At 35.4% G+C, this 23,076-nt stretch overlaps 1 protein-coding gene across 1 annotated transcript in view; it reads right to left on the reverse strand.

Annotated features, from left to right (window-relative positions):
• Positions 1-23,076, reverse strand: part of TRPM6 (transient receptor potential cation channel subfamily M member 6) — a 256,602-nt gene that overhangs the window by 123,545 nt on the left and 109,981 nt on the right. Inside the window, exons 6-11 of the mRNA XM_007498544.3 lie at positions 17,713-17,837; positions 15,033-15,204; positions 10,488-10,662; positions 9,355-9,478; positions 4,309-4,381; positions 4,092-4,192 (exon numbers count right to left, since the gene is read on the reverse strand). Of these exons, the coding sequence (XP_007498606.2) occupies positions 4,092-4,192; positions 4,309-4,381; positions 9,355-9,478; positions 10,488-10,662; positions 15,033-15,204; positions 17,713-17,837 (770 nt within the window). The remainder of the gene's footprint in view (positions 1-4,091; positions 4,193-4,308; positions 4,382-9,354; positions 9,479-10,487; positions 10,663-15,032; positions 15,205-17,712; positions 17,838-23,076) is intronic.

Below are 23,076 nucleotides of genomic sequence, written 5' to 3' on the forward strand. Positions count from 1 at the left end.
TCTGATTATAACAATGAAGATACTTAACTCTTTCTTTATTATGAAGATAAAATTGTAATCTCCTGATTGTAACAAGGAAGGTATTTAGCTCTTACTTTATAATGAAGCTAGACTTTTAAATTACAATCTAATTTTAGATTTTAACTACAAAAGGTGAACTTAACAAAAGAGGTTTTAAGTAATCCAAAAAGTACAGAGAAGTTGAGAACTAAAGAGAACTAAAGGACTCTAAAGAGTCCTGGAGAAAATCTAACCAAAGAAGGTGAGAACTAAAGAATGGGCAGAACTGGAGAAAAGCGTCTGCTATGATTGGTAGACATAAAAATTTAGAGGAGGTGACACAAGAGAAAAAGGTCTTTAAATAGAGGGAAAAAAGACTGGAGTGAAGGAACAGTCACTGAGCTGAAGGGAAGATGGCATTCAGAGAGTCAGTCATCAGGCTTGGAGTAAAGGACAGACGAGTGACTAGAAGAGGAACACCTAGACTTCTTTTAGAATGTTACCCTTGGTGAGTGAAAAACTGACTTAGTGACCCCACCTTTATGGAGGCATGAAGCCTCCAGGAAAGACTCAACTTCTTGAGACTCTCTTCCCTTGGCTGGAACTTAGAATTTCTAACTGATATCAGAAGAAGCCAGAGTTTTTTCTCTCTCTCTCATTCCTTAATATCTTCCTTCTATTGTAAATATTGTAAATAAACTACCATAAATTCTTATTTACTTTAGTAATTCATTTTGAGATTTAGAATTAAATCCCTGGAGACTACCTAATACTATTCAGAGTCCAACCACAATTTAATTTTAATACATAACATATGTAAATACTTTACAAAATATAAAGCACTATAGAAATGCTAGCTAATAATATTATTATTAATGGAGGAGTGTTCTTAACCTGGGCAAACTTTGGGGTGGAGGGGAGGGAGCCTATGAATTTAGATTGGAAAAAGTTACAACTTATTTTCACTCACTTCTACATAAAATGAATGTAGTCTTTCTTTTAATTATGCAAATTATCAACAAAACATTCATTATTCTGAGAAAGGAGTCCATAAACTTCACCAAACCAGCAAATGAGTCTGTGTCACCAAAAAAAAAAAAAGGTTAAGAATTTCTAGCATAGGGACAGCTAAGTAACTTAGTACATAGAGTCAGGTCTAGAAACAGAAGATCCAGGGTTCAAATGTGATCTCAGATATTTCCTGGCTGTGTGGCTTTGGGTAAGTGAATTAACCCCCATTACCTAGCCATTATTGCTCTTCTGCCTTGGAATTAATATTTAGCATTGATTCCAAGAGAAGTAAGGGTTTAAGAAAAAAAAATTCCTGATATATAAATATATGTTATATCCATATATATATATACATATATGTGTAAGTATGTGTAAAACACATTCATGGTAAGGCAAGAGAAAGGTGCTTACAAATGGGGAGATCTGAGAAAGAGTCCTTATATAGAAGATGATCCTTAAAGGAAGTCCTGAAGGAAACCAGAGATTCTTAAAGGTAGAAGAAAGGAGAAAGAACATATCAGATGTGGGAGGTAATTAATTCAAAGGCAAAAAAATTGGAAAATGGGTGTCACATGAGAGGAATGATCAATGAATGTTGTCTGAACTATAGTGTTTGTTCTGTGTAATCAAACAGAAAAAGTAGGATGAAATTAGATGTGTATAGAGCTTTAAAAGTCAAACAAAAGAATTTATATTTGATCCTGAAGGTAACAGGGAACTAGTTACTTAGTTTTTATAATGGGGGAAAAAAAGAGGGAAGGGGTGGGAGGATGATCAGATCTGCATTTTAGGAGCTTATTGGCAACAGAGACAAGGCAAGAATTAAAGCCTAATGACTCTTAATCCAAAGCTCTTTTCACTTTACAAAAGTCCTATGAGTATAAATACCCTTTAAACACTGATTACACAAAGAATTCTGCTGCACTATTTAAGTGTATATACAATATACACAGGCTCTTTGGTATGATATTTTCACTCCATCCAAAATAATCAGTCATAAATATCAAAAGAGTAATTAACAATAGTGTTGCTTACATTTTTGGGATTTAGAAGGACTTGAGGGAGATGATATATATAAATGGCAGGGAACCTTTTAAAGAAGGAGTATCATGGCTGAACAAATTGTGGTATATGTTGGGATGGAATACTATTGTGCTCAAAGGAATAATAAACTGGAGGAATTCCACGGGAACTGGAATGACCTCCAGGAATTGATGCAGAGCGAAAGAATCAGAACCAGGAGAACATTGTACACAGAGACTGATACCCTGTGGTAAAATCGAATGTAATGGACTTCTCCATTAGTGGCAATAAAGTGATCTTGAACAAGTCTGAGGGATTTATGAGAAAGAACACTGTCCAAATTAATAGGGAAACTGTGGGAGTAGAAACACCAAAGAAAAACAACTGTTTGATTATATGGGTTGAGAGGAATATGATTAGGGATGTAAACTTTAAATGAACATTCTAGTGCAAACACCAACAACATGGAAATAGGTTCTGATCAAGGACATGTGTAAAATCCAGTGGAATTGCACATCAGCTACGGGAAGGTGTGCGGAAGGGAAGAAAGAATATGATTCTTGTAACCAAGGAATAATGTTCTAAATTGACTAAAGAAATAACTTATGATGAAAAAATTAAAGAAATAAAGAAAGAAGGAGTATCAGGGCCCACCCCCACTCCCCAGACTGAATGCCATGCCTGTCTCCCCAACAAGTGCCAAGTGTGCCTTCCCCCCCTTTCTCCACACAGGAGAGGGAGAAAGTGCTCCCTTTGGGCTGCTGGGTGGGGTGTGGATGAAGTGAGGAATGTGCTCAGCAAGTATAAAGATGGGGAGGGGAGTGGCCTCTCAAGAGTCCCTCTGCCTTTCTAGTAATTAACTGGGAGGGGGGGGGCACACAGAGAGTACTCTGTGTGCCATAGTTGTAACCTGTGCCATAGGTTTGCCATCACTGGATAAGAATGCTATCACTCTTTAAAAAGTTGCCTAAGAATATGTAAGTTAGGGGCAGCTGGGTAGCTCAGTGGATTGAGAGCCAGGCCTAGAGACTGGAGGTCCTAGGTTCAAATCTGACCTAAGACCCTTCCCAGCTGTGTGACCTTGAGCAAGTCCCTTAACCCCCATTGCCTAGCCCTTACCACTCTTCTTTCTTGGAACCAATACACACACAGTATTGACTCCAAGACAGAAGATAAGGGTTTAAAAAAAAGAATACATAAATTGATACTTTCATCCTCTCTAGAATAATTTTCATGAAATAGAGTAATTCAAAATCATCCGGGTAGCCTTAAAGAAGAAAAGAAGGCAGGGAAAACCACTCTGAAGTGGGAGAGAAGTACTCCTAAAAACTAATATTTATATACTTCTCACAATTGTAAAGGGCTAAACATTTTATCATTAGATACTTTCAGCTGTGATTACTAAGAATCCTTTAACTGCTCCCCTAACATCACTACAGAATAATTTAGGTATTGATGAATTCTTCTATCTAGCATAATCAGACAAAAAGGAGAGTAGATTTAAAGCAGGAAGCCACCCTGGAAGTCCTAAATTTTACAGGTGAGAAATGTAAGTCTGGAATTGAGTTAAATGACTTGCCAAGGCAAGGACAGGTAGTGTCTGTCAAAAGTCTTTTGACTTTTAAGTCAATGCTCATACACATGGGTAAGAGGAAGCCAAAATGTTTCCTGAAGTCATACTGCTGAGAAAACTCGAACCCCAGCAGTGGAACTAGTTCCTGGAGGAGAGTTAGAAGAGACCTTCCTAGGGCATCCTGTGTCTCAACCCCAGGAATGCATCCATGACATAGCAGGGACCCTTGTAAGGAGAAATATTAAAGCCACAGTCTTCAGGAGCAGGTATCATTCATCTAAGTAGAATCCAAGGAACCTCTCTCTGTACCCTGTGTCCCTTGACTATAAAGTCATTATAGACAGAGTTCTTTACATTCCTTTCCTACAACCCAATAAGGGGGTGGTGGGGAGACAAGAAAGAAAAAAAGGGTATCTAGATACTTCAGCAACAGGAATTCAGGGTCTCTCCTATCAGAGCCACAAATGAAATATTTTCACTGTACCTTCCAGTGTTGTCCATAAATTAGAATCTGCTTCTTAGCAATATCCATTCTGTTCCAGGCCATTGCTAGGTTTAATTGTTCTGAGGCTGACAAATTTGTACCTGGAAAGAAAGGAAATGTTGAACTCAAAAAACTCATTTATTTTGGCTGGAAAGAGAAAGTGAGAAGTTCTTCATCCCTGAAAAATCTCAGGGAAACAGGTTTGAATTTTCCTCACCTTTTAGCAGAGCAGTCAGGATTGCTAAATCGAGGTCATGCTGCTCCTCTGACTCAGCATCAAATATGGTGATCTGAAATAGGTTAAAAAAACAAAATGACATACATTTGGGAGAAAAAAGGCAAATTTCCCTTTCAGGTCACCAATATAATATCTTAAGCAAGAAATAGAACATGACCATTTAGATAAGAACTAACAAATTGAAAGTATCATCAGGAAAAAAACCAGACTATTCACATGATCTAAAAAAGAAGTTATTTCAAATATCTATTCCCCTTAAAACACCTAAGATGGGTTCAATAGTTCCCCCTTATTTCTAGTTTCACTTTCTGTGGTTTCTGTAACCTAAAGTCTTTCCAGGAGAAGGAGGCAGGTAGAAATGGGATTGTTGTCCCATGAGGGAGGGGACAAGCATGGCATTCAGGGACATGTGGAGGAAGGAGGAACCTATTGTAGACAGACAGAACTGGCCAGCATCTGGACAAAGTGGAGCAAAAGTCTCTCTCTGCAACAGAAGACCACCCTCCACAGCTGTGGTCTTGGTTTCTCCATGTCAGTTCTGCTTACACTGGAGGGTTCTTTTTTAAGTCGTTTGTTTGGGTTTTTTTAGGGGTGGGGTGGAGGCTGAGAAGCACCAAACCAAGGAGTAGAAGCAGAGAAGAAAGAGTACAATACCATATATGAAGTTAACATAAGTGTTAATAGTCACAAGTGAAATCTATCCAAGGTTTCAGGCATCCATTGAGGGTCTTCTGACATATATTTCATGGGTAAGGGAGAGAATACTATATAATACTTTATAATAATGTACAATGTACTTTATTATTACTGTATCTAATGTATATAATATCTTGTGTGTTTAACATATCAATTAAACTTTATCATATATATGTAAAAGAAAAACACATTATATATGGGAATAGCAGGTGCTTGCTTATATCCATGATTTTAGCCATCCACAGTAGATCTTGGAGTTATATCCTCTGAAAACACAGAAGCTCTACTATAATAAACAGATAAGTGGGAAATCTGTGGCATCAGACAAATATAATGTTTCCTGGAACACCATTAATATCTCCTACAAGTGGCAAGATGGTATGATAAAATACTATTTGGTTATGTCCTCTCATTTAGAGATGATTTTTTGGCAAAGACACTGCAGTGTTTTATTAGTTTCTTCTCCAGTTCATTTTACAGATGAGGAAACTGAGATAAATGGGGCTAACTAATTTGCCCAGTATCACACAGCTAGTAAATGTCTGAGGTCAGATTTGAACTCAAGATGAATCTTCCTGATCAAAGGCCTGATGCTCTATCCCCTGTACCACCTGGCTACCATTTATAGTATAGTAGAAATAGTTTGGGGCTTTAAAGTCCAGGAGACATGGTTTTCAGTCCTAACTCCAACACAACTTCATGATCTGGACTTAATTATCTAAGCCCTATTTTTCAGTACATAACCACTTCACTACCGATCTAAACATTCTGGAAGGCAAAGGCTATAAAACAATGCATCCACTTTATTCCAGTAATACCACTACTAGGTCTGTATCCCAAAGAAAAATTTTTTAAAGAGTAAAGGGCCTATTTGTACAAAAACATTCATAGCAACTCTTTTGTAGTGACAAAGAATTGGAATTTGAGGACATGTCCATCAAGTGGGGAATAACTGAACAAACTGTGGTGTGTGGTAGCAATGGAATACTATTGTGCTGTAAGGAATGATTAGTAGGATGATTTCAGAAAAAAATTAGAAAGACATATGAATTGACAGAAAGAGAAACAATCAGAACTGGGAGAACACTGTACACAGTAACAGCAATATTGTCTGATCAACTGTGAAAGACCACTATGCTTAGGAATACAATGATGCTGGACAATTCTGAAGGACTTATGACGAGGAATGCTATTCACGTCCAGAGAAAGAACTATTGGAGTCTGAATGAATATTAAAGAATGTGATTTTTCACTTTAGTTTCTTTATGTTTTTACTTGGAGGGGGGTTGATTTTATAAATATTCTCTTACAACAATGAACAACATGGAACTATATTTTGCATGATAATGCAATATATAGCCCAGATCAAACTGCTTACCATCTCCACAAGGAGGAGGAGGAGAGAAAGAAGGGAGACAATTTAGATCTTATAACTTCAGAAAATATATGGAAAATGGTATATACATGGAATTGGAAAAATAAAATAGCTTTTCAAATTAAAAATTTTTAAATAAAACCACTTCATAGAGTTGTTGCCTTAGAAACTTTAGTTGCTACATCAATTTGAGATATTATTATTACTAAATCAATAGGAAAGATAAAGATGAGCCAATAAAACAGGTAAGATTTTTCAAAGTGAGGCAAACATTTTTGGACATGATTAATATGGGAATTTATTTTACTCGACTCTGCATGTTTGTTAAGAGGGATTTCTTTTTTTAATACTTTAATTAAGGAAATGAAGTGGAGAGTAAAAATAATAAGTATTTAAAAAAAATAAAACTTTTTAAAAGGTTTTTCATCTAATACTATAGATTTTTCCCAATGAAAAGTATATTAACTACATCAGCATGGGGAAAGCCTTGAATTGGTCAGGAGATCCGATTTCAATCCCAGTTCTCCAATTAACTACCTGTCACAAACTAACTACCCTAAACAAAGTCACTTAGCAATGGTCTACCCCACATCCATCAAAATGGCAAAGATAACCAAAAAAGAAAATGACAGATGCTAGAAGGCTTGTGGGGGAAATGGGTACATGGATGTACTGTTGGTAGAGCTGTGAACTGGTCCAGACATTCTGGAAAATAATTTGGAACTATGTCCTGAAAGCTATTATATTGTGCAGACTTTTTGACTCAGCAATACCACCAATAGGTCCATATACCATAAAGATAAAAGAAAAAATCCATTTGTATCAAAATATTTTTAAAAGAGGGTTTTTTTTCCTAATAGCAACTGAAGGAATGCCCATCAAATAGGAAGTGACTGAACAAGTCATAAAATCGGAATATAATGAAATCGTATTATACTATAAGAAAAGAAAAAGATTCAGAGAAAGTTGGAAACACTTGAATGGATGCAGACTGAAGGGAGTAGAATAGAGAGAACAATATATGCAACAATAACAAATATTGCAGACAGAAAACTTTGAAACAGGTTTTAGAATTCTAACATAATAATCAACCTCAATTTCCGAAGACTAATAATGAAACATACTATCCACATCCACAGGAATATTCTTTTTGGACATGGCCAATGGAAGAATTTCTTTTGCATGACTATACATTTTTGTAACAAGGGTTTTGTTTTTCTTGATTTCTCAGTTGGGTAGTAGAGTGAGAAAAGGTGGATTTTCACTAAAAAAGTAAAATTTAATTTAAAAATAATAACAAATTCTCTGAGTATTTCTTCATCTATAAAAATAATATTAGCCTAGATTAACTCTAAAAATTCTCTAATTACAATTGCACCAATTCCAATCATGTGATGAACACTTCAGGTATGCATGAATATAGTCAACTCTCAACTATTTAGAATCTTATTTCCAAATCCATGTATTAAAATATATTTAACATTTCAGATTTTCCAGATGAAAAAATACAAATTATACAAATTACAAGGCTTGAAAAGCCTTGGAAGAAAGATCATTCCAGTCCTAGAAAATTTTCTCCTAAATTTTCCTACTTTTTAGGCTATCCAGTAAATGCTTCATGAGATACATGTTAAAATTATTGAATAAAACAAAATGTGAGTAATTAGGAAATTTCAAATTCTACTTGTCTCAGGCTCCCTTAGGCCAAGTATTAGAGGACAGAATTGGTCTTTTGCCTTTCTTTGTATTAAGTGGCTACTGATTGATTGAATATTAGGCTGCATTACTGCCCCTATCTGAAACCTGCTCCACAACTGCCCAATAAGTGAAGCAACTGTACCTAAAACTATCTATAAGATAAAGATACTTTAGAATATAGCACTGTCTTTATGTTTCTCTCCTCTTGGCTTTCATAACAAATATTGGTATTAAAATACATTCTTGTCTCTCTTCTTTGCATTAGTGAGGATCAAAGATGTGGAATTTTGCATATTTTCTCATATTCAGTTAATATATTGGTTGGGCTTGATTAAATTTTTCTTTCTTTTATTTATTTATTCTCCCTTTTTCTCTTTTTTTTAATTAAAAAAAAAGATACAGGGAAGCAGCTAGGTGGCTCAATGAATAGAAAGTCAAGCTTAGAGATGGGAGGTCCCAATTCAAACCTAACCTCAGATACTTCCTCACTGTACAACCCTGGGTAAGGCATTTAATCCCCATTGCCTAGCCCTTACTGCTTTTCTGCCTTGGAACCAATACATAATATTGATTCTAAGATGGAGGGTAAGAGTTTTTGTTTGTTTGTTTGTTTTAGATAATATATGCTTGCTTTCCTTTTCTTTGCACTTGGGATCTAAGGATGTGGAACTATGCTCACATTCTCACAATTAATATGTTGTTTGGAATTGATTAAATTGTTTTCTCTTTTATTTTTTATTTTAAAAAGGTGTTCTTGGGAAAGATATATCTGTGAATAAAGGTAATGTGAAAGCAAAAGATATTAATAAAAATTTAAATAAAATTTTAAGTGAGTAAAAGATATGGCAGACCTAGTCAAGTTATATGGCACTTGTTAGCCACATAAATTATATTTTAGTTTCTTATAGGAACACAAATTCTAACCCAACAACAGGAACTAACCTCTTTGAGGATAAGAACTATCTCCTTTTTTATTTTTGTCATCCTCAGCACCTAGCAGAGTGTCATGCAAATGCTTAATTGAGGTCAAATTGAATGGAATTGTTGAATTCACATTTGCCTAAATGAATTGTGTTGGATTTGAAACATTAGTGTAAGGGATATAGGGATGGAATTGAATATCAAACTGTATAGTATAGAATAAACTATAATTTTAAAACTGAAAACTGAATTTTGTAGGAGGAAAAAGACATTTATTAAAGTCAAGTATTTCAGTCTTAAAAAAAAGAAAGAAAAGATGCATTAATCATACTCACAGCATCCTTATGCTCCATACACTGCATCAGAATTTTAAAAAGGTGATTGGACTGTTTAAGGCTAAAATTGAAAGTGTTTTGAATCATGTGAATGATCTGTTCCTTCACCAAAGGACGGAGTTCCCTGGGAGAAAGACAAATGGACATAATCCAATATAGTACAGAGAAGGAAATAATCAGAAATAGAAGAAATTTAACTAGAAAATGCAGTTAGCAACTAGTTTGAGACTCTAAGTATTCTAGAGACAAAATGAATCCATAGTTTGAGTTAAGTGTGGCACAGGTTCAAAGTGGTCACAGAATACCCAGACCTTGAAATTAAGTACCATTATAAAGTCCCCTACGAGGGCACTGGATGGTAACAGTGTGAGTCAGATTAAGGGAAGGGTGAAAGAAGAAAGACTTGGTACTTTTTGTTTCAGCTCTAGATCTCGAACTTTGTTTACCTGGAGCCATTTTTTTAAAAAACAGCAAATCTACACTTCTAACATTGGCAGAATACTGCACTATGTCTATAGGTGGGCAAATCAAAGCTGCTTATTTGTCTAAAGAGAGAAATGTGAAATGGGAGAGGATGTATGTTTCACTTAGCTATATTTATATATGTTTGTATATAAATATATATATATGTGTATATATATATATGCATATATATATATATATAATTAAAAAGTCTGAATTTAGGGAAAAAGGGAAAGTTAATTTCTTCTCTTCCCAAATCCCAAATCCTTCCTTTTTACGACTCCAAAGACCATTTTGGCATAAACTAAACATAAACATTTGGCATAAACTAAATATAAACACAAAAGAGACCCATAATGGAAACTTTTAGTGTCGATGCTCCCATCTTCCTTAATTGAGGAGATACTTCGACACTTAATACCTGTGTGATCTTGAGTAAGTCACTCCTCTGAACCTAAATTTCCTCATCTAAACAACGAGAAGCTAAAACTAGGTTACTTCTAAGGTCTCTTTGAGCTCCAAATAAAACTAGGTGACTTCTACAGTCTCCTTCAGCTCCAAGTAAATCTACCATCCTATGCTCTATTTTATCCTAAAGTTCATATAAATGTCTGTCCTGCCCAATTCAGTATTCTTAATAACCCTGGCATAGGAGCAGACATCAAACTCACCCTTCATCAACTGTGTGTTTGTAAGTGAAGGCCAGGAGATCAGCAGCTCTGCCTGTGCCCTCACAGACCACCACAGGAACTGGGGAACTGTCTCTGACAAACTCCCACACCATGAGGATTACATTAGGACCTCCTTCTACCACCAGACCCACCACTGGTACACGTTGGCCCATTCCTGTTTTGGAACACAGAAAACCAAACTGTCATCTATGGTACAGTTCTCAACCCAAAGGCAGAATTTGTTTCCCAAAAGACAAGTCAATCTCTTCTCTACATATTCACCATGTTTTGCAAGATATTTCAAAATCAAGCAAGTAAGTTAAACCAATATATGTCAAAGCTCTCAGAGTGAAATGTTTCTTCTAAAAAGGTAAACAAAAATAAGAAGAAATAAAAAGAAATTGAAAAATATATTCAAATTCTATTTTATATATTATACTCATTTCTGTAGGGTACAAGAATTTAAAAGCCTGGACATTGTTTTCAAGGACTGCAGGTCATATCAATTTACCACAAAATCTATAAAAATTGCATTATTTCTGCATTTTTGGTAACCAAGACATGGGGTATCTGATGGCTAATGAATGATAGGTCTGGAAAAATATCTTCCTTTATATTTTTGGAGTCTTGAATAAAAGTCTGTGGAGGAAGAATATTACAATGGACTGCAAGTCAGGCAAATTTTGAGTTCAAATTCCAATAATGTTCATTAAATGTGTGAACATGAGCAAACCATTTAAATTCTCTGTTCCTCAAATAACTCTCTAGAATTAATCTATTAAGTCATGCATAACTTCAATGAAAGTACAGTAGTTTTTTCAAACCAAGAAGTAAAAAAAGTAATGATATTTTCCCCATATACCTTCAACCCTTGTATCTAAAAGTTCTTATAAGTTAAAGGATTTTTATGATTATTCAGTTCTATTTTTTAATTGTATAAATTTAATACTGATGTTCAGTACTTTTATTGAAACATTTTTTAATCCTACAATGCCCTTATCATTCTTCTTTAAAACAAATGAGATTTCCCCAATTTAGTATCAGGGACTGTTTCATTTTCACCTCTGTAGACTTGACACCTGAAACAGTACCTAGTACATAGTAAACACTCAAAAGTGCTTGTTGAATTAATGAATGAATAAATGAATATAACAACATCATTTAGAAGTTTAAGAGACTGGGGCTTTTCTAATTATTAAAGTTTATCATATGTGCTGACATAATGGATGACTAAAATATTCTGAATAGTTAAATCTAAATACATGCTACCAAAACATTATCATGTATAATCTGAAGTTTCTAACTCCTTCACAACCTACTAGGAATACCCTAAGACCATTGACCTAGGGACACATTGCCCAATGGAGTAGAATTATTTGTATGTACTGTTACCTATTTCCATATTGCTATATCACCAACAGAATACTTTCTAAATTTTTTAAGTTCTATCATTTTAGTGCCTTTTGTTCCAAAATGGGAACCAAATGCTTTTACTATAGTTATATTAATAAGATATAATTGATACCATAACTATAATTTTTAACATTATACTTCCTCAAAAGGGACAAATCATCTCAAAAATGCATTATGCTATTAAAGTATGAGAATATTGGTATTTGTATTTTTACATGGAAGGAAATAATTAAATCCCTCAAAAGAAAAAAATATGTATATTTTTTTTGTTTTCTACAAAGTGTCCTGGCAATACTGTAAATGTGAGTTTGCCTCTATTACAGGCACTTTTTTCTAAGATTGATTTCTGAAGGGTCGTGGAAAAGTGAACTTGTACATCACTAGAGTGGCCATGCATACAATACAGTATGAGACTATCAAAATAAAAGTTTTCTGGTACATTGGTACAGATTCAAGAGGGAATTATTCCTTTTTAGGGAGACTCAGATTGTGGAAAGGTTCTGTTTTGTTTTGTTTTGTTCTTAAGCCAACTATAATCCATGCCTTCAAATTTGAAACTGTCAGCACATCCTTTTGGAAAATTAACTAAGCAATATTGGCCATATTCCAAACAGTTGAACTCAGTGACTTGTACAGCAGTTGAATTTTTTCTTAGCAATTTTATTAATTGTATTAGATCTGAGTCACCAAATGATCTAATAATTTCTTTCTTCAAATCCCAGTCCTATTCAAGAATACATATTTATTTGACTGAAAAATGATAGAGAAAAACATAAAGAAACAAAGATATTTCATCCTATTTTTAATGGATGAATGAATAGTTGGTTTAGCATTCCCATTCTGTCTACTTTAAAGCAAAAAAAAAAAAGACAATATGATAGCATGCTTGCACAATGTGCCTTGTCCTTTAGTTAAGGAGACCAGTACTCTTCTGAGAAATGCTGACGTATTGCGCCTTTTTTTTTTATAATATCTCCTTGGAACCACTCATTTTTAAAGTTAAAAAAGATCAGCACCACCATCAAGGAAAGGAATAGTATCCTAAAAATGACCCTGAAGGTAATTTATACAATAAAACCTTTGACATTTAAAGTCCTTGAAAGAAACACCTCCATCTGTAAATACCCAGGACATACAAAGCTCACAGGAAATTAGAGAAATATACTGATGAGAAGAGAAAAAATTGTTGAAAAACCATTGGAGACTTCAGCCAATCAATCAATCAACACATAAGTATTGATTAAAGACCTACTATGTGTCAGGTATTATACTAAGCCTAGGAAGTTTCAAGTGGAAAATAAAACAGTCCCTGACCTGGAAGAGTTTGGATAGGAGACATGGAGGGGACACAGCATGTACACATATAAGTACATCCAAATACAAAGTGATTTAGGGGAAGAGGCACCAACAGCGATGGGGATCCTGACATATTCCAAAAGGGAAATTTCAGTCAAAATGTCAAAGAGGACAAAATTTATCTAAAGAACCATGGCTTTGTGCCTTTATTCTCCTTATGGGTTCTTTTCGTAGCTTCACTTCTCACCACCCAAGTCGCTCTGGGAACTTTCTTCTCCCTTCTATTATCAAAACCTATATCTCAGCTCCTCCAATTAGTCTGTAAAATTGATGAGATTTAATTATTACTTTTCTAAGGGTATGAGAGGTGAGGCTTGTTTTGTTGGGTTTTTTAAAGATTTGTGATTTCATTGATCAAGTCAACTACCAGTAAGGAATATCTACAAATAAAGAACAGCAACTGTTTACTGTTTCACAGCACTTAGCATTAGGGAGATGCTTAGATATCTGAGATGTGCAGTGACTTACCTAAGATGATATAACCAGTATGTGACAGAGGAAGGACTTGAATCTAGGTCTTCCTGTTCTTTATCCACTATACTACTCTGCATTAAAAAATTTTTTTAAATCAGAATCAAAAACTAAAGTCAAAGAAAATTCAAGCTTCTGTCAGTAGTCCAGAAGGATATAAGTTCTTCTTTCCAGGGATATCTCTTGGTATATCTTATTGTTTGTAACTCTAGTATTTCTCTGGTAAGATCTCTTCTGCATCAACAACATGATTATTAATAACAGCTAGAATTTATACAGGGCTTTGAAGTTTACAAAGAACTTTATAAATATCTTTTTTTTAGCCTCTCAACTCTAGAAGGTAAACGCTATTATTCCATTTTACAGATTCCATTTTACATACAACTAAGGCATCCAGAGGTTAAATGATTTGCTCAGTCACACATCTAGTATCTGAACTCATCATATCTTCTTGATTCCAAGTCCAGTACCCTATCCATTGTGCCACCTAGCTGCCTATTTCATTGGTTATGAAGGAAAAAAAGATCAAGCTCTTGCTCTAAATGTAAAAGCTGCATTCCCATTGCCACCACCTTAATCAAAACATATTATTTCATTGCTCAATTACTACAATAGCCTCCTGACTGATCTCCTAGCTTTCAAGCTCTCCTTCAACCCCCCCAACATACTGCATAGTGTCTTTCTCCTCTTCCTAAAACACCATTTTGTTCCTACTGTTGTTCCTTTGCTCAGAAATCTTCAATGGCTCCCAAATGACTTCCCTACTTGGCTATCAACAACAACTTCCATATCCTATCAGCATCCCAATCTCTCTAAAACTCTTTATAAACTTACCACATAATTTAGTACTTAGCTAGGTCCCAAGTTATAATTATGTAAATTATGGTAATTGGTCCCAATCTAATGGAAATATTCAGGAAAATTTTGAATAATGTAACCACTTCAGAGGATTCATTATTCCCACAAATACTTTCTATCTCATTCTGTTCATTGTGATTAAATATATATAGTTGCATTCATTCTTCCTATTCACTATAGACAGGTGATGATAAGTAGTTAGAGTGCTGGTACTGGAAGAAAAGATATGAATCTAAATTCTACCTCAGATATGTACCACCTATGAAAAAATGAGCAAGTCAGTTTATCTCTCTTTGCCTGTTTCCTTATGTGAAAAATGAGAGAATTATACTTGATGGCCTCTAAGGTTTTTTTCTATGATATAATAAGCTTCCCTGTACCCAGCACAGCATCTTCTTTGATCATACTAATAAATATTTGTTGACTGACAAACCAAGAATTACTCACGGGAATGTATTTTTTGCAAGGAAAGGTATTTTTCTAGGTTCCTCCTCAGCTTCATTTCATTTCCATGTTTTCCCACAGTACCATCATCTGATAGAATGAAATGAGAGTGTAGGCTGTTGAGGGTGGTCAGCTTGCTGAGAGGATTGCCCAGAGTTTGATACAGGCAAACCACCTGAGAAATCAGAGACCAAAAAGCAGCCAAGAATGAGAACAAAGTCCAAGTCCTGACTTATAAAATCAAAGTTGTAAAATGAATGGGTTAATCAAACCAGGTTTTGTTCATACCAAATGAACTTAGTACTAAGGTCTGAGATGTACACAAAGCAAATAGGACACACAATTAATTCTTTAATTAACTCAAACTGAAGATAGATACCAAACTACACTGATAAAAGAAAGTTTCTTAAGATCCCCTTAACCAATGAAATCACAAGGTCCAATTTAAAAAAAAATTAAAACATGCAAAATATGGAAACCTGAAGCTTCTCATTTTATTAGAAGTAAAATAATAGTAATAATAATAAAGAAAATAATAGAAGCATCATGACAGAGTAGATGGAGTGCTGGGCTTGAACTCAAGAAAGCATAAAATTCAGATTCTGTATCTTAAGATCAGGGGTTGGTTTTGAATAAATAAATGAATGAGCAACTATTGAGCACAAACTATGTGCAAAGCACTTTGCTGCACCTATAAAAGTTAGAGATCCCTACTCTCCAGGAATTCACATTCATTTTAGTGGAATCACAAAGTGGAAAAAAGAGACAACTAGGTGGCTCAGTGGATAGAAAGCCAAGCATTGATATGGAAGATCCTAGGTTCAAATTTAGCCTCAGACACTTCCCAGCTGTATGACCCTCAGCAAATCACTTAACTCTCACTGCCTAGCTCTTACCACTCTTCTGCCTGGGAACCAATAGTTAGATTCTAAGACAGGAGATAAGGTTTTGAAAAGAAAAAGATTAAAGACAGGTTCATAACTCAACACCTGGCATATAGTAAGTGCTTAATAAGTGTTGACTTGATCCTGGGTAGGCTACTTGACTTCCAAGTGCCTCAGGCTATTCTGTAGAACTTATCTACTAAAGCTGTAGAGGTCCTGGAGTTACTTTCTTTGAAGAAATCATAGCTCTTGGTGATCCCTAGTGGTGAAAATAACTCTGCCATTTAAAATTTCACTGAACCCAATCAATCAGTCAATATTCTAAGTCAAAAATCAATGAAGCCATAAATAAATGAAAGAGCAATTTATCCTATAGGAAAAAATAGCACCATCTTTTTTCAACAATGCTATACAAGGATTCATGACTTTTTCAGATACAGATACTCCTTTCACCAATACACAGCACTCTCATCCTGGAATTTATCCACTGGAGTTACTTTCCAGTGAGCCTCTCCCCCCTCCCTGGATGGGTCCTCCCAGAACTTCCATTTAAGGTATCCCAAGTCCACCATGTCTTCATCTCCCATAAAAGGGAAACTCCTTGAAGTCAAAGATCATCTTTCTCTTTACATTTGTTTTCTAAGCACTTAGCAGAGCATCTGGCATATAGTAAGTGCTTAATAAATGTTTTTGATTGACTGTTCAACTGACCAAACTATGTCATGTCTCTCATTCAGTACTCTCTGTATCCACAGAGTGCTGTACCTGAAGTGAAGAAGACCCAAGTCAGGAATATTTAATGAATATTGTTTCTTTAAACCTTTTCCTTCTGTTTTATAATTGGTGCTAAGTACTGCTTCCAAAGCAGAAGAATGGTAAAAGCTAGGCAACAGGGATAATTGATTTGTCAAAGGATTACACAGCTAGGAATATCAGAAACTGCATTTGAACCAGTATCCCCCACTTTCAGGCTTGGCTCTCTATCCACTGAACAGCCTAGCTGCCCAATAAAGTGCTTATTGATTGACTGACAAACATATTATCTCTCAGCCGTCTCTACCTGAATGAATGGAGAGCTACAACTAGAGTCAGGAAGGCTTCAATCCAAATCCTATCTCAATGCTCACTGGCTGTCTTATGATGGACAAAATATTTTCCCATTCTAAGTCTCAATTCCCTTATGTGCGAGTCAAGACTCAAATGAGTAGTAGATATAAAGGACTTTGCAAATCTTAAAGGATGATCTAAATGTCAGTTATTGCCAAAAATGATGGTAGTAGTAATGATAGGAGATGATGAGGCTGTCAAACACCAACAAACATTTGTTATGAGCCTAATAGGCATACTCAACCTCTCAGCTAAACTACTTCAGCAATTGTCAAGAGAATTACCCTGCTAGGTAAGTAAGAATCATATGAAAGAACTGAGGAAATCAAAACCAAAATCAAAATCTAGTGATTATTTGTTTTCAAATCAATGTTTCCCTTTCTATAAGATTCAATACTTCAAAGAAGCCTCAGACATAAAAACTGAATAGGATTGTGCTGCTAAGATAACACTTTTTCAGAAGTGTGATGTCCTAACAACCTATAGGAAAGGCATTTTTGTTAATACAATTACAGCTGACTTGTCAGACTAGAAGGCTGTTTGACAATTCTTAATAACTAAAATTGGAACAATTCACTAGCAAGAAAACTTTCGCTTAAGGGAAGAAAAATTCAGTTCTTCATTCGATTACCATCAAAAACAAGAATAAGTAGTTAGCTTTCAAAGGGAGGGAAGAGGCTTATTTTACTCACATCTTTTCCAATAAGATCTCTCTGATTTTCGATGATTCCCCAAGGAGGAATTCCAACTGTCCAGATTTTTCTGAGGCTTTGAGAGGAATATGCTTTGAGAGCATCCCCAACATGCTTGGAAATTCCTACAAATATCCAGTTCATAGGTCAAACAAAAGGTCCTGATAATTACCATTATGCCCTTTTACCTCCCCATTGCCCTTCAGAGTTTTATGTAGAATGTGGTGACTTGAAGAGAGAATGAGGAGGAAGGTAAGAATGTATTGCTCCGGGGGCAGCTGGGTAGCTCAGTGGATTGAGAGTCAGGCCTAGAGATGGGAGGTCCTAGGTTCAAACCTGGCCTCAGACACTTCCCAGCTGTTGTGTGACCCTGAGCAACTCACTTGACCCCCATTGCCTAGCCCTTACCACTCTTCTGCCTTGGAGCCAATACACAGTATTGACTCCAAGATGGAAGGTAAGGGTTTAAAAAAAAAAAAGAATGTATTGCTCCCTTACAAGCAGATGTTTTAAGTAGGTGGCCCTTAGCACCAGCAACTTCCCCCAGCCAATCAATCAATATTTAAGAGCCTACCATGTGACAGTCATTGTGCAATAAAGCTGAGACAAAAGGAGACAAAAGACAGTCCTTGCCCTTGTTATTAAGGGAAAGCAAATAACATCAAAACAAAAGATGAGCATAACTTCCATGCAAACATCAAACTCAAAATACTACTTTTATCAGCTAATACAGAGCATGGTACTATTGTTGTAGTACATTAACATCAGCCTTAGATAAAAAAAAAATTTTAGAGGGCAGCTGGGTAGCTCAGTGGATTGAGAGCCAGGCCTAGAGACGGGAGGTCCTAGGTTCAAATCTGGCCTCAGACACTTCCCAGCTGTGTGACCTTGGGCAAGTCACTTGACCCCCATTGCCTAGCCCTTACCATTCTTCTGCCTTGGAGCCAATACACAGTATTGACTCCAAGACGGAAGGTAAGGGTTTAAAAAAAAATTTTTTTTTAATTATAATAAACACAACATTGCATAAGTTTTACACTGAAAATCAAACCAAACATTAAATTTGCTTATGCAAATACATGTAACAATAGATATAAGTGAGCTATGTACATAATTTACACATATATAGCATATACATATAATGTATGCATGTAAGTTATACATATACACATATATACAATTCCTATTTCCACATATGTTATATGTTACATATATGCATATAAATACCCATAATACAATTAATTTACAATCCTATTATACACACTATTTATACTCACACGTGTATTTACAATTTTGTTTTATATGTGCTGTCATATGCTATTTGTGTTGTGTAATATATGATGTAGTGCAAGTCAGTATCTAATTTTCTTATCTTATCTACTTAATTCTACCTAACTAATCCTTATCTTCAAAATTCTTCTAACTGGATTTCTATACTTAAATTAAATCTAAGTATCTAACTATGTTTTGTTAGTAACTAACTTATTTATAGCTATTATAACAATGTTAGTATCCTAACTATACATTGTTTCACTCACTCAAGTAGTGATTCAATGTAACCTAACCATGTTTATGTTTTGTGTTTATGTTTTGTTATGTTGTTACTTTTGCCATATCATAATTTTGCTAGTGCAATGTCAGTGTTACTGTTATGTTAGTGTTATGTTACCATTGCATGCAATATATACTTACTACTACTTCAGATATTTCCTTCTCTTCTCATCTTTTCTTGCTTGAAGAATTCTTCTGCAATTCCATAGCAGTAAATATATTTGTGTTTGTGTGTGAATAAGTGCTGTTATTTTGTGCTATAATACATTACCTCAAAATATTAATTCATTAGTTGATTAATCCTGTAATCCTCTTCATTGCAAATTTCCCAGTCTTTAAATTTATGTTTTCAATCTTTTAACAATGTCCTTTAATTTCTGAATTCTTCTCTTCATCTGCATTGTCCTCTTCTATCCTCTTATGCAGGAATGGTCCTCTCCTTACTGATCTTTTTGACTGCAGACTCAATTTGACTGATGATTCTAACTTTCTACAATCTCTTCTTCATTTTCTTCTTCTATGATTTGTACATTTTCATTATTAATACCATGTGCTTATTTTATATGTGAACAATGATACCATGAATCTCTATCCAAAACTTTTACTGAAGATGGAGAAACTAAAACAACATTGTAAGACCTAACCAACTCTCTTGTGTTGCTGGTGTTTTAGCAAAAATTTTGACACATACCATATCTCCTGGTTTGTAATCATGAAGAGAATACTCCAAAGGACCAGTTTGAAATAATACTCCCATATCATGTAATTCTTTGAGTCTTTGTTGTAAAGCATTTAAGTAAGAAGCAAGTTGACAATCTCCTCCTAAGAGAGATGTATAGACTGCCTTACAAGTTTTTGCCTGTAGTGGAGCATGACCAAAGAGCATTTCATAGGATGATATATATAAATCTGCTCTTAGTTTCATACGTAGGTAAAACAAAGCTATGGGAAGAATCTCTGACCATTTGAGATGAGTTTCAGCACAGATCTTCCCCACCATAGTCTTGAGTTTCCTATTTACACACTCTACCTGACCTGAATGTTGTGGGTGATCAGGAACATGATATTTTGGTGTTATTCCTAAATTCTCATAGACTCTTTTCAGGATGTCTTAGATGAAATGAGATCCCTTATTAGAGTCTATGGTTAGTGGCACTCCAAATCTAGGTATAATTTCCTTAATCAACACTTTCACCACAAAGCTAGCTGTATTTGCATTTGACAGAAAGCTTCAAACAATTTGGTCAATCTGTCAACAATCACCAAGCCAAACTTGTACCTTCCAGCTTTTGGTGATCAATATGCAGACTCTCAAATGGACAATATACTAAAGGTCTACCACCTAAACCATTTGCAAACAGAACAGCTTGAGCAGATCGCTAAAATTTGGGGTTCTTCTCTGTACTGATTCGAGGTCCACTGGAGAAAATCTCTTATGGATTCTTACTTTGTGTATTTCATTCTTTGTTACTATTAGTAGATCTCTAAGGGAACATAGATTGACTTTACCTGTTGCCTCTTCTTGTTCTAGTCTCCTAATGGTTTATTATTGTTGATATTATTATTATTATTATTGTCAGCATTGTTTCCACACCCCTGGTTTATATGTAAGTTGTTTATATAATGTTCAATATTGTCAAGTTAGTATCTCATATGGGTTGCCATGACCTTTAACTCAGAATACTTAGTGAATGATGTGATTATTACCTTTAGCCATTTCCCAAAAACAAACACAGGTGCACAGGACTTATACAGGACAAAACAGAAGATCACACTTAGGGGAACATGAGCAAATACATCAATCAGCTTGACTTCCATGACCGGTTTCATCCAATCAAACTTATGCTTGGGAAACCAAACAATAAATAACATAACAGATGTACAACATGTACTCCCACATGAACAATAAAATTGTACCTAAGATGTCTGAGGATATGTTTATATCAACCAGTCATGTAGAATTAATAACAGTACAGGTGGTAGTACACTGTCTAAGAAATATACAATATATAAGATGTTACAAATTACACAAAATTTTAAAAAAATTCTTTCAAGATGGCCACTCCAAGATGGCCACCAGGAACACATGGTGATAGCCTTTTAAAAGTTTAAATGGCTCCACTAGCCTGTCCAGAGCCTTAGAATTCTGTTGTCCCTCCCCCCCCCCACCTCCCTTGGGCTGTAGCACTGCTTTGAGTGAGAATTGAATCTTCCACTCCCACTAACTGATTTTTCGATAGACAGTTTATACATATAAAACTTTATAATTTCTAAAACCTAACTCCACTCTCCAAATTAAATACCTAAAATTTTTTTTTTTTTTAAATTTTAATATTATTTTATTTGGTCGTTTTCATACATTATTCACTGGAAACAAAGATCGTTTTCTTTTCCTCCCCTCCCCCCCCCCCCCCGCCTTTCCCTCTCCCATAGCCGATGCATGATTCCACTGGTTATCACATGTGTTCTTGACTCGAACCCATTTCCCTGTTGTTGGAGTTTGCATTATAGTGTTCATTTAGAGTCTCTCCTCAGTCTTATCTCCTCCAACCCTGTGGTCGAGCAGTTGCTTTTCAGCGGTGTTTTTACTCCCACAGTTTATCCTCTGCTTGTGGGTAGTATTTTTTTTTTTAGATCCCTGCAGATTGTTCAGGGAAATTGCATTGATACTTATGGAGAAGTCCATCACCTTCGATTGTACCACAATGTATCAGTCTCTGTGTATAATGTTTTCCTGGTTCTGCTCCTTTCGCTCTGCATCACTTCCTGGAGGTTGTTCCAGTTCACATGGAATTCCTCCACTTTATTATTCCTTTTAGCACAATAATATTCCATCACCAACATATACCACAATTTGTTTAGCCATTCCCCAATTGAGGGGCATCCCCTCATTTTCCAATTTTTGGCCACCACAAAGAGCGCAGCTATGAATATTTTTGTACAAGTCTTTTTGTCCATTATCTCTTTGGGGTACAAGCCCAGCAGTGCTATGGCTGGATCAAAGGGCAGACAGTCTTTTATCGCCCTTTGGGCATAGTTCCAAATTGCCCTCCAGAATGGTTGGATCAATTCACAACTCCACCAGCAATGAATTAATGTCCCCACTTTGCCACATCCCCTCCAGCATTCATTACTTTGCATAGCTGTCATGTTAGCCAATCTGCTAGGTGTGAGATGATACCTCAGAGTTGTTTTGATTTGCATCTCTCTGATTATAAGAGATGTAGAGCACTTTTTCATGTGCTTATTAATAGTTTTGATTTCTTTGGCTGAGAATTGCCTGTTCATGTCCCATGCCCATTTGTCAATTGGAGAATGGCTTGATTTTTTGTACAATTGATTTAGTTCTTTATAAATTTTAGTAATTAAACCCTTGTCAGAGGTTTTTATGAAGATTGTTTCCCAATTTGTTGCTACCCTTCTGATTTTGGTTACATTGGTTTTGTTTGTACAAAAACTTTTTAATTTGATGTAATCCAGATTATTTATTTTGCATTTTGTAATTCTTTCTAATTCTTGCTTGGTTTTGAAGTATTTCCCTTCCCAAAGGTCTAACATGTATACTATTCTGTGTTCGCCTAATTTTCTTATAGTTTCTTTCTTTATGTTCAAGTCATTCATCCATTTTGAATTTATCTTGGTGTAGGGTGTGAGGTGTTGATCTAAGCCTAATCTTTCCCACACTGTCCTCCAATTTTCCCAACAGTTTTTATGAAATAGTGGATTTTTGTCCCAAAAGCTGGGATCTTTGGGTTTGTCATATACTGTCTTGCTGAGGTTGCTTGCCCCCAGTCTATTCCACTGATCCTCCTT

Source organism: Monodelphis domestica, chromosome 7 (genome assembly GCF_027887165.1).
Source record: "Monodelphis domestica isolate mMonDom1 chromosome 7, mMonDom1.pri, whole genome shotgun sequence".
NCBI classification, from domain to species: domain Eukaryota; kingdom Metazoa; phylum Chordata; class Mammalia; order Didelphimorphia; family Didelphidae; genus Monodelphis; species Monodelphis domestica.